This window comes from Anabrus simplex, chromosome 5 (genome assembly GCF_040414725.1).
Source record: "Anabrus simplex isolate iqAnaSimp1 chromosome 5, ASM4041472v1, whole genome shotgun sequence".
NCBI classification, from domain to species: Eukaryota; Metazoa; Arthropoda; class Insecta; order Orthoptera; family Tettigoniidae; genus Anabrus; species Anabrus simplex.
The window spans coordinates 305,028,262-305,042,039 of NC_090269.1; the positions used below are offsets into that span (position 1 = coordinate 305,028,262).

The 13,778-nt window shown below is 39.1% G+C and overlaps 1 protein-coding gene across 2 annotated transcripts in view; it reads left to right on the forward strand.

Annotated features, from left to right (window-relative positions):
• LOC136874020 (proton-coupled amino acid transporter-like protein CG1139) overlaps nucleotides 1-13,778 on the forward strand; it is a 206,297-nt gene that overhangs the window by 64,360 nt on the left and 128,159 nt on the right. Inside the window, exon 1 of one of the 2 annotated variants that reach the window (XM_067147488.2) lies at nucleotides 5,802-5,877. The exons of the other annotated variant lie outside the window; for it this stretch is intronic. Coding sequence (XP_067003589.2) covers nucleotides 5,865-5,877 — 13 coding nt within the window. The 5' untranslated portion in view covers nucleotides 5,802-5,864. Of the gene's footprint in view, nucleotides 1-5,801; nucleotides 5,878-13,778 lie in introns of those variants that run through there. 2 annotated transcript variants of the gene reach the window in all.

Genomic DNA, 13,778 nt, shown 5'->3' on the forward strand with positions numbered 1-13,778 from the left:
CAGTTATTAAACACTCTAAATTCTTTACACAAATCCATCAGCTTCACAATGGAACCAGAAAATAACAAGAAAATAAACTATTTAGACATCACAATCAACAGGAATAATGACAACCTATCTTACAAGGTATACAGAAAGCCCACTCAGACGTCACACACTATTGACAACAACTCGAACCACCCATACACACACAAAATAGCAGGACTGAATACAATGATACATAGAGCTATTTCCATACCAATGAGCACAACAGATTTCAATGAAGAAATGCAAATAATTAAACAAATCGCGAAAGAAAACAACCATCCTCCAGGCACAGTGGATAAACTTTTAAATAAACATAAGAAAAGTCGCCGGGAAAGCACCACACACGATAAAGAAAACTACGTGGTTCTCAACTATGTTAACAATAACACATACAAAGTAGCTAACATTTTCAAGAAACAAGGTTTAAAAGTAGCTTTTCGAACGAATAACACACTACAGAGACACTTCAGCAGGTGCAACTTAAACAAAAAGGACCCTTTCTCAAAGTCAGGAGTGTATGAACTCAAGTGCCAAGAACCTAACTGCAACGCCACATACATAGGTCAAACAAAACGTAACTTCCATACAAGATACAAAGAACACAAAAACGCGATCAGATATAATCGGCATTCAGCCTTCGGGGAGCACATCAACGACTGTTCACACCATTTCACAGACATCAACACTGATCTAAAAATTTTACACTTCGAAAATAAAAGTAAATCTTTGAATATAAAAGAAGCAATAGAAATTTACGTCGCAAAAAATACTAATGCCAATAACCTGAATGAGCATACACATTTAAATAATTCCCCCCTATTCGCTCTACTTACATAATATCTAACAACACCTACTCCTTAAATTGCTTCTATGGTAAATAATAATAATAATAGTAATAATAATAATACACATTTAAATAATTCCCCCCTATTTGCTCTACTCGCATAATATCTGACAACACCTACTCATTAAATCGCTTCTATCGTAAATAATAATAATAATAATAATAATAATAACGTCCCTTACTTTATTCAACTAAAAATTATTAATTTGCATTCATCCATATTACATAAAGGTACATTCGCATGGAAAAGGTCAATAACTTCTCTCCCCTCTCCAATGTTGACGGAAGGTGAATTGCTTTTTTCATAATAATAATAATAATAATAATAATAATAATAATAATACCGTTCCGTACTTCATTCACCTATTATAAATAATAAAAAATTATAATAATTACATTCATCCATATTACATACAGGTACAATTAACATGAAATAGGTCAATAACATCTCTCCCCCCCCCCCCCTCCAATGTTGATGGAAAATTCCACAGCGCTCCAGCCACTGCGCCCTACATCTCTCCCACCGCCCCCCCCCCCCACCTCTCCACTCTATAGTCTACCCGATTTTATCATCCAATAGGAGAGATCCACATCGTTCTACTAGGCCCCTCCCTGTCCTGCCCTCCCCTCTCCACGCACAGCCTGGCTCACCACAAAACTTTCCACCACAGTCCTGAAATAGTGTTTGGTGACAACAGACTTAACATCGGCAGTCTAGATAAATACGTAAGTTTTTCACTATATTATAATTGTATATAATTTATTTTTTGTCATTACTGTTTCATGTTATCACTTTTCTTTCTATCTTTGACAAGTTTACGCTACGTAAACAATACTGTACATATATAAGCTTATTTTAAGTGATTTGATAGAATCTGAGGATGTTCTTGTAGAACGAAACATGTCATTCTTTGTATGTTAGTGTGTGTTTTATGATATGCTCTTAGTGTTTTAATTTACATTATATTTGCTATGTGTTTGACAGACTGAAAAGCCTTTGCTACATTTAACTAAGTCAACACTGGAAAACATGGCTTCATTTTTAACAAATTATTCGGCCAGTCAGGCAAATTACGAAGCCAAAAAGCTCAAATCACTTAAAATTAAAATCATGAACATTGACAAGTCAATCACATTTAATAAGAAATGTCTAGAATTAGAGCTCGTTCCTAAGTACATACCCATAAAAGCTAAACCCACAACAACTTCGGCTAAAATATCAACATCTCAATCACAGTTACTATGGATCAGAAACGAAATCAAATTCGCGTACATAAAGAAACAGCAAATCAATAAACAAATTCTACGCATCCACTTAAACCTAAGCAACTTCTGGCACCGCACACAATGGACATCCTATTCCAACTTTTTACACGATTACATTAAAAAGGAAGCAATCCGGAAACAGAAGGTTATTGACAATAAAATACGTAACCTAATGATTAAACAGAAAAGTCCAGAAAACGCTAAGCACAACACACTCGCGAATTTTCACCCTAGATTAATTAACAGATCAGACACTACCTTTTCAAAGAATGAAATAGATCTGCTAGAGAAAGGTCTCAAATTCAACTGCCAGGAACGTCATAACGAAAACAACATAAAACAGCTCATCACTGACGTAGAAATTGCCTGCGACAAAATACCCTCTCCACAAAGAGAAATAATAAAAAACGTAGCCACCAACGAAGCCCTAAAAATAATCGCACATGAAAATTCCACTAAGCAACCGAATTACGCCACTCAATACTCGGCAATGAAAACAATTAAGAACAAAATTAAAAACGACAACCTTATCATCACAAAAGCGGATAAAGGTAACACAACAGTCATAATGAAGAAAGACGAATACATAGAAAAAACAATAGAATTCATCAACAACAACGGTATTCAAGAATTGCAACGCGACCCTACAAATAAATTTCAAAACCAAATAAAGCAAGCTATCAAGGAAACAGACTTAATTTTCACAAAACAAGAAAAAGAAAGCCTCATAATCAAAATCCTAAACTCCCCACACTAAGAGCCCTGCCCAAAATACACAAAGAGCTCTGTCCCATTAGACCAATAGTAAATTTTAAAGATGCGCCAAGTTACAATGTAAGCAAACAACTGAACATCATTCTAAAAGAGAAAATTTCACTTAAAGGAGACAGATCAATTAAAAACAGCCTAGAACTAATTAAAGAATTAAATAAACTTAAAATAACAGAGAGCACACGTATGATATCCTTTGACATCACTAACATGTACACCAACATACCAATAGATGAATCCATTAAAATTATCGAAAACCTTCTTAAGGAAAACACCTCTCTACAAGAAACTAAAGAAATTATTAACCTTCTTAGAACAACACTACACCAAAATTGCTTTGCATTTAACGACAAAATCTATTGCCAAACAGAAGGGCTAGCCATGGGCTCACCGTTATCAGGTATAATAGCAAACATTTTTCTCAATAACTTCGAAAACATGTTCTTAATGGGCCAGCTTTCAAAAGGAATCTTACATTGGAGCAGATTTGTGGATGACGTCATATGCATATATGATAATGACGTCACTAATGCAGACCAGTTATTAAACACTCTAAATTCTTTACACAAATCCATCAGCTTCACAATGGAACCAGAAAATAACAAGAAAATAAACTATTTAGACATCACAATCAACAGGAATAATGACAACCTATCTTACAAGGTATACAGAAAGCCCACTCAGACGTCACACACTATTGACAACAACTCGAACCACCCATACACACACAAAATAGCAGGACTGAATACAATGATACATAGAGCTATTTCCATACCAATGAGCACAACAGATTTCAATGAAGAAATGCAAATAATTAAACAAATCGCGAAAGAAAACAACCATCCTCCAGGCACAGTGGATAAACTTTTAAATAAACATAAGAAAAGTCGCCGGGAAAGCACCACACACGATAAAGAAAACTACGTGGTTCTCAACTATGTTAACAATAACACATACAAAGTAGCTAACATTTTCAAGAAACAAGGTTTAAAAGTAGCTTTTCGAACGAATAACACACTACAGAGACACTTCAGCAGGTGCAACTTAAACAAAAAGGACCCTTTCTCAAAGTCAGGAGTGTATGAACTCAAGTGCCAAGAACCTAACTGCAACGCCACATACATAGGTCAAACAAAACGTAATTTCCATACAAGATACAAAGAACACAAAAACGCGATCAGATATAATCGGCATTCAGCCTTCGGGGAGCACATCTACGACTGTTCACACCATTTCACAGACATCAACACTGATCTAAAAATTTTACACTTCGAAAATAAAAGTAAATCTTTGAATATAAAAGAAGCAATAGAAATTTACGTCGCAAAAAATACTAATGCCAATAACCTGAATGAGCATACACATTTAAATAATTCCCCCCTATTCGCTCTACTTACATAATATCTAACAACACCTACTCCTTAAATTGCTTCTATGGTAAATAATAATAATAATAGTAATAATAATAATACACATTTAAATAATTCCCCCCTATTTGGTCTACTCGCATAATATCTGACAACACCTACTCATTAAATCGCTTCTATCGTAAATAATAATAATAATAATAATAATAATAATAACGTCCCTTACTTTATTCAACTAAAAATTATTAATTTGCATTCATCCATATTACATAAAGGTACATTCGCATGGAAAAGGTCAATAACTTCTCTCCCCTCTCCAATGTTGACGGAAGGTGAATTGCTTTTTTCATAATAATAATAATAATAATAATAATAATAATAATAGTAATACCGTTCCGTACTTCATTCACCTATTATAAATAATAAAAAATTATAATAATTACATTCATCCATATTACATACAGGTACAATTAACATGAAATAGGTCAATAACATCTCTCCCCCCCCCCCCTCCAATGTTGATGGAAAATTCCACAGCGCTCCAGCCACTGCGCCCTACATCTCTCCCACCGCCCCCCCCACCTCTCCACTCTATAGTCTACCCGATTTTATCATCCAATAGGAGAGATCCACATCGTTCTACTAGGCCCCTCCCTGTCCTGCCCTCCCCTCTCCACGCACAGCCTGGCTCACCACAAAACTTTCCACCACAGTCCTGAAATAGTGTTTGGTGACAACAGACTTAACATCGGCAGTCTAGATAAATACGTAAGTTTTTCACTATATTATAATTGTATATAATTTATTTTTTGTCATTACTGTTTCATGTTATCACTTTTCTTTCTATCTTTGACAAGTTTACGCTACGTAAACAATACTGTACATATATAAGCTTATTTTAAGTGATTTGATAGAATCTGAGGATGTTCTTGTAGAACGAAACATGTCATTCTTTGTATGTTAGTGTGTGTTTTATGATATGCTCTTAGTGTTTTAATTTACATTATATTTGCTATGTGTTTGACAGACTGAAAAGCCTTTGCTACATTTAACTAAGTCAACACTGGAAAACATGGCTTCATTTTTAACAAACAAAATGATGGCGGAGCTGTTCAGGATCCAACCAGACTTGTAGCTGAGGACCAAACATACATACACAATAATAATAATAATAATAATAATAATAATAATAATAATAATAATAATAATAATAATAATAATAATAAGACGAAGCTTAGGACCGTTTGGAAGACTAACACACACCTACATTGTAGAGTTTTAGACCTCAATAGCATTAAGCCACTTGTTCCGCCACTACCTTATTCAATCTCGTGTGTTCATACCGCTGGCAGTATTCAGGATATTAAAAATGACATGTAATTGTGTCGATACAATAATAGATATATCGATTCAGCGAATAAAGCCCATTGCTGGTGTCAGAGTTCGCTAGATGGCACACGTGCGATCGAGTGGAAAAGAACCCAGCGTCCACTACTGATGAGGGGTATAGTACTCCAATATGACGTCAAGGAAGTGCATTGAGAGTGCAAGTGTCTTGTTAGTTGATGTGAAGCTCTCAAGTGGGAAGGATGGTCCAAACGAGTGAGTAACAACAACTACATTGTCTCAGTCACAATGGCTCAGCATGCTTGTAACTGGATCCATATGAATAAAATTACAATATTGTCTGTACACTTCAAATTTTGGCCTCATACTTTTTATTTGTCTTGGATTACGTACATACATACATAATAGTCGAAAATGGGTTCATTTCAATTTTTTGTCAGTCCATCCATCTGTTTGTCTGTTTGGCTGTTTATGTGAACATTATGGCAAAACTCCTCCCACAGAATTTCGTGAAACTTGATGTTCAGATATGTTTCGGAGATAAGTACAAATAACGGTAAGGAAGGGAGGGATCAATGTACGCAATTCTTAAAATATGATTTTTTTCTTTTATTTTAGCGAGTGGTTTATACCTGGGAGGAGCTTGAAGTAGTGAGATGTTTGTGAAGCAGGTAGTAGTTTCGTTTACCCCTCTGTTTATACCACCCGCCGTACCAGGTTTCAGGCAGTATGCACGCGTAATGTGCAACAAAATTCTAAATGCATCACTCCACTGGGGGCTTCAGGTAGCATGCATGCGTAAGTTGTATTGTAATGTATATCAGCAAGTCCTAAGTCGTTCATCATTAAATACTACCTAAGCTGCAAATATCTTCTTTTTCTTCCTCTTCCCCTTCTGCTTCTTTCGTTACGGCCTCTCTAGGACCACGGGCGCTTTGCCAGGTTAGGGTTTTCTTCTCCTCCCGCAACTTCTTCACCCTCACTCTTCTTCTCTCCCGTTCTTCAGCTAATATTTTCAGTATCCTCTTCACTTGTCTTCCCCACTGGCACTTCTCTATCCTACTTTATGTCTGTACCTTTCTCTGCCATTGAGCTCTGGCATATTGGTTGGTGTATATTTATTTCTCCAGTTCTCTGTCCCTTTCACCTCGATCCCCACCTCAGTCCATTACTTCCGGAGTTCGACACCCCACTTAGTTCCCGTATTTCCTCTCGTCCTACCCGTTTTCTCCCTTACTCTTCTAGTCATTCTCTCAATGTCCATCCTGATCACAGGTCCAGCATATCTTGCCCTTCTGATCATATTTCTTCGGAGATCGTCCTCATGTTTCGTTATACAGTAGTTTGTCTCTTGAACTTCGTTCCAAGCTACAAACATCAAATTTTCAAATTCATTTTTTTGAAATAGGACATTGTTTTGACGTCATATCTATTCAGAACCTTACCGATAACCATCTGAAAAAATATTTTTACTTATCTCGCAAACACTTCGTAAATTATTTATAAGTATACAGTGGCGTGGCAGAATTAAGTGGACCAAAGCAGGAATTGCCACACTTCTCCGTCAATATTTGCTGTATCGAAAAACTCTACGTGATAGAAGTTGTGTAAAATACAATTTACGAACTTTTATATTTTGAAACACTTTTACCTTAGAGTAATAATAATAATAATAATAATAATAATAATAATAATAATAATAATATATTCGCGAATATTACATTTTTACAAACTTCTAGATATGTTCAGAAATATTTGTTCCACCTGAAACCTGTACCTAACTTATGTTTTAAGGACTAATATTTCCGATCATTTATGTCTGATACATTTTTACAGCACGAGCTACGAAAACAGAGATTTTCAGAAGTTTATATTTTTCGTGCGAAGTCCATCAACGCCCAACATCGCTGACATAGTTGAATCATAAAAATGGGAGACATGAAGGGAGGTGGAAACGAAAGACGGCGTTGACCTCGGATGCCCTAATATCGCCATGGCAGGAAAAAAACTACAGTGTTGTAAGACCATACAATTGATCAGTAGATGCCATTACCGCTACAGTTGTATAAAAACTAACCCTTCATCGGCGGATTAAACAGCTAATATTTTTTCTGGCCTCTTGCCATTTAGCTGGCGTCGGCACTTTGTATGGATTTAGCCGAATGCCTTTCCTTATGCATATTTCTGTTGTGGTTTGTCCTGTTTCTTGTTGTGTGTAGGTGAAAATGTGCATCAAGGACACATAGAGCTACAGAGCTAGAAAATTAACTATAAAAAACCCATGGCACTACAGCCCTTGAAGGGCCTTGGTCTACCAAGCGACCGCTGCTCAGCCTGAAGGCCTGCAGATTACGAGGTGTCGTGTGGTCAGCACGACGAATCCTCTCGGCCATTATTCTTGTCTTTCTAGACCGGGGCCGCTATCTCACCGTCAGGTAGCTCCTCAATTCTAATCACGTAGGCTCAGTGGACCTCGAACCAGCCCTCAGGTCCAGGTAAAAATCCCTGATCTGGCTGGGAATCGAACCCGGGGCCTCCGTGTAAGAGGCAGGCACGCTACCCCTACACCACAGGGCCGGCAGAAATTTAACTATACACAAATAAAATTTCCGACCGAGTCGAAAATCGTACCCGGACCCTCTGAACTGAGGGCCAATACGCTGATCATTCAGTCAAGGAGCCAGCATGTTTAACAGCTAGTATATTATTGTTATTGTTATTGTTATTGTTATTGTTATTGTTATTATTATTATTATTATTACTAAAGTTAATCTTTGTGATCTTCTTTGTATGTGGGTGCCAATCGCCGCAAACATTCTTCCATTTCACCATTAGAAAGATTATTTCTTTCAGATCATTACAGACCATCTATATAATTTATGCTCGTGTGTGAGGGGAGAAGGTAAGTTTTAAGAAGAAGAGTAATTCGAAAAATTCGTACTTTCGGGGCCATTGAAAGTAAACACGCTGCCTGAGCGGTTAGCCTATTAACATGGAGCCCATCAAATCTGCTTGGAATTCAGTTTCCTACAAAAATGTCTAACAGTTTGCCAGAGAATTATGCTTTTATGTGTTACAGGAGCATTTCCAGCTCGCAGCTCAGAGAGCTCGCAGGTTGAGCGCGTACAGCTGGGTGGTTTAGTGGTGCAAGTCGAACAACCGTTAATACACTCATGTTATTAAAAATCAGAACAGCTTGAAAGACTAGAGATAGGAAGTTCATATTCAGAGGGCATGTTCATCAGTATGTTCTGCAGAAAAGATTAGCATTTTAGTCACCTAGGTTCAGCATGTGTCATGTTGCCTAGTAGGCACTGGGTCCTCCAGGGGCACTGATAACTTGTTCCATGCGTGATGGCATCGACGCGTATAAGGCGCGAATGGCGTCCTGGGTATAACCATCCATGCTGCATTCACCGGGTTCCATAGTTCATCTTTAGTGGTTGTCACTGGGCCATGGCGCCGCACGCGTCGCTTCACCATATCTCACACATTTTCGATTGGCGACAAGTCCGATGATCGGACGGGCCAGGGCAACAGTCTGACATCCTGTGCCGACAAAAAGTCACGTGTTCGTGCAGCAACATGTGGTCGCGCATTGTACTGCTGAAATACGGCGTCTGGCGTGTCGTGCAGAAAGGGTATGGCTACGGGTCGCAGGATATCATTCACGTTGGTCAAACTGGTCACAGTGCCCTGGACACGCACCAACTGTGATTTATGGTTGTACGCAATAGCACCCCACACCATAAGACCTTTAGTTGGCGCTGTATGTCTTGTGCGAATGCAGTCAATGTGAAGCCTCTCCCCCTGCCTGCGGCGATTCAAAATGAGGCCATCATTTTCAAACAAACAGAACCTGGATTTGTTCGAAAACACTATCTGCTGCCAATCCTGTCCCCAGTGACGTCGTTCCATACACCATTGCAAACTGGCATGTTTATTCACGTTAGTCAAAGGTAGGCGGAGAAGTGGACGACGCGCCGGTGAACCAGACCGTAAAAACGGCGACGGGCTATCACTCGTGGTAGTGTACGATGTGTTACGAGTACACTGTTCCACTGTTGTGCCAGACCCGAGGAGGCCGCTGATCTGTCCTGCAATACTATCGATCTTCTCGGAGGGTGGTCTGGGTGGTGCGACCAGATACATCTCGTCATGTTCTGCGGCCTTCTGTGAACCATTCTATACACACCCGTTGCACTGCCAACACACTTCGTCCCACACGGGCAGCAATTTCCCGGATGGATGCATCACGTTCTCTCATGCCAATAAGACGCCCTCTTTCAAACTCGCTCATTTGACGGTATAGTTCTCGCATACGTCCGCGAGGCATCCTGCACGTCTGCTCAAGTCACACTGATCCATTACCTTCGGTTTATGACGAAAACGAGAGCTGCAGGCACATTTTACCAGTCGGTGGTGGTGGTGGTGGTGGTGGTGGTGGTTATTGTTTTAAGAGGAAGTACAACTAGGCAACCATCCCCTATATAACACTAATCAGACGGAAAAATGGAAGGGATCCGACACTTCGAAAAATGAAGATATCGGCCAAAGCAAGACAAGGGCCACGAACGGCGTGAAAATGAAAGACTCCCTAGCCTTCGCAAACCTAATAGCGTCGGGGTCGGAAAAGAACAAGAGTTAACCAAGTGAGGTCGGATAGGATAGATAAAAGTGAGGAGCCTGGCACAAGTAAGTGGAAGCAATGCCAGGACTCAGCTGAAGGCCCCGTGGTCGCCAACCCACGCTCCAAAGTTCAGAGCCCCTGGGGCCCCTTTTAGTCGCCTCTTACGACAGGCAGGGGATACTGTGGGTGTTATTCTACAGCCCCCACCCACAGGGGGTAGTCGGTGGTGGTGGTGCGCCGAGATATCGACGTGGATCTTGAATCTGAGGACCGACACAGTTCATATGTTAGTCATTTCTTCACTATATGCTAATGCAGATGTCCTGTGAATATAAACTGCCTATCTCTAGTCTTTCAAAGGTGTTTCGGTTTTTATGAACACGAGTGTATAATTTCACTCTGAGACCCGCGATCTCACCAGGATGTGGGATAATGCTGTATAGGAAGAATGTAATTAGTGCTGCGAGTATTGTCAAGTACTATCACCAAGATTTTTGGTCAGCTGTGGAATTAGATGAGCCTCCATCTGAAATAAAAAGTTAATGCTGTACCGCGATTTCTTTGAACTTTTATATACAATCGAACCTCAATATCTGGAACCTACATTACTCGAATTTTCAGTACCTCGAAATATTTTCAATTTCCCTTCAATCTGTTATATTCTTCACGTGCATTTATTTCTCTATACTCGAAATTCGATTCCATGGATGTCTCCATTTATCGAAGCAAACGATTCCTTCATAGGAGCTGTAAATACTTTGTAACTCAAATTTTGTACAACATTAAGGGCCGGTTGCATAAAAGTTAATCTGAGTTCAACCACCAGAAACTGATCTCCAGTTAAGCTGAACTTAGAATTTTGGTTGTATAAACATTAATCCAAGATTATGTCTTCTTGATGGAAGATCAAATCTGACTGGTGAATTTTCTCAGATTAACCTGGTTGAACTAAGTTCAGCAGAAGGAATATAATTATTATTATTTTTGTGAGAACTAAATCTGTTTAGGTGTCTGTAACATAACAACGAAAAATAATAAATAGGCCTACTGTTGATTAAAGTAAAATGGTAAGTAATGCTAATTGCAATTATTTGAACAATAATCCTACTATTAACAAGTTGTTTGTTCTCCACTGTTTTATGCTTAGGACCTACAGGTTATGCTATTTTCAGATTTCAGATTACTCTGACGTTTCATCCGAGACTGGAGAGTTTGAACTCCAAAGAGCTCCTCGCGTGTTTCAACATAGAAGGAATCCCTTGTTAGAACTAAATGATCGACAATTTAAAATACGGTTTCGATTAGGAAAACGTGTAGTTGAAGAACTAGAACAAAGATTACATCTACAATTAAGGACACAAACTAAACGAAATCATGCACTGAATCCAATGTTCATGATCCTTCTTACACTAAGATTTTACGCAACTGGAAGCTTCCAAATAGTAATTGGAGATGTATTCAATGTAAATAAAGGAACTGCAAGTAGGGCTATACACAAAGTCACTAGAGATATTGCAGCTCTGAAACCTCAATTCATCAAAATGCCTGCTGAGGAGGGTGAAGTAAGAAGGACATCTTTTTTCTCTTTCTTAAAATTTGCAGTACGCGTCTTCTTGTTACTCATCTTTCTTCTCCATTTTGCGGCTTTGTTTACGTATCGCAGACAAATGAATGTCGAATGACGTCGAGAATTGTCGATCGTTTCCATCTAAATCGCATGTTCGATACAACTCGATTCGATACAATCGCAATTATCTCTCTTGTTTAGCGATGTTGTCAACTCTGTTTCGTCGACCTTAGATCAAAATTGAACTTGGTTCAGTGATCTCAGATTAGTGTTACACAACCCACACAGAGAAAGGAACGAAGTTCATTTCCGATCTTTGATCAAAACTGAACTACAGTTAGCGATTTTTATCCAACCGGCCCTAACTGTGCAATACAGCATTTAAAGTTTGTGCGCTATTGTTCCTTTCTGTACTACAGTATGTCTTCCCATCAAACTTCGGTATGTTTACATAACGACTTACCTGCCTACCCCTGGTGCGTTGGAGCTGTTTGCACCCTCTCCTCGATCGTCACTACAGCAGGCGTAAGTGCACCGACTATTCTTCGATGCCACATACAGAGTCAGTCGAATATATTTTAACAGCGATAACTCTTGTTGAAGCCTATACGGAATAAAGGCAACTTGAGAGTGAAAAACAGAAGAAACCTATTGATTTTCCCAAGTGGTTAACGGAGGTATGTTTTATATTCCTCTGCTGTATGTATTCTGTCGTCAACAACTTGCTATAATAAGTGTTGTAATTAAATATACAATATACTTCGAGTTTGTTTTTATATGGTTAAATAATAATTATGACAGTATCAAGCCGTACTTACACGTGATTCGATTATGAGCAATCCTCAAAGGCGAGAATTCTCTATATCTCGAAATTTCGATAACTCGATAACTCGAAATAAAATTCAGCTCCCGCGGTGATTCAAGATATCGAGGTTAGACTGTATCTCAAACGGGCTACTTTCCCACGTCTCTCTCACATTGACCATGAGCTCACTAGGTTCCTCAATGGTAGAGTGTCGGCCTCTGGATCCCAAGATCTCTGGTTAAAACTCGATAGATGCAGTCGTATAACCCAATCGACTCTCCATGTTGTACAATGACGGCATTAGTTTATCGGAAGAAATTCTGTTCAATCAGTAACCACTGATCTGCAATTAGGGCAGTTGCCCAGGTGGCAGATTCCTTATCTGTTGTTTTCCTAGTATTTTCTTGAATAATTGCAGAGAATTTCGAAATGTATTTCCCATGGTAAATTATTCCATTCTCTAACTCTCCTTCCTATAAATATTTGCCACAGTTCTTCCTCTTGAATTCCAACTTTATCATCAATGTGATCTTTCCTACTTTTAAAAACATCACTCAGATTAATTCGTCTATTGATGTCATTCCACGCCAACTCTCCGCTGACAGCTCAGAACATACCACTTAGTCAAAGAGCTCGTCTCCTTTCTTCCAAGTCTTCCCACACCAAACTTTGTGACATTTTCGTAACGCTACTATTTTGTCGGAAAACTCAGCCAAAGATCACCCCCAGAGAAATCCGGTTTATTCTGCCATTTCGTAGAGTAATATGGAGCGTGTAAATTGACACGCAGGCAGAGAAGAATTGCGTCAAAATGACTGTTCGCGGGAGCTGAGGCCTTACGGTCCTTCTTCTTCTTGTTCTTCTTGCGTGTAAATTGACACGCAGGCAGAGAAGAATTGCGTCAAAATAACTGTTCGCGGGAGCTGAGGCCTTACGGTCCTTCTTCTTCTTATTATTATTATTTTCTTTCTTAATTTGTTTACCCTCCAAGGTTGGTTTTTTCCTCGGACTCGGAGAGGGATCCCACCTGTACCGCCTCAGGGGCAGTGTCCTGGAGCGTGAGACTTTGGGTCGGGGATACAACTGGGGAGGAGGGCCAATACCTCGCCATGCTATGCTCTGCTATGCTATGCTATGCTATGCTACTATGCTGA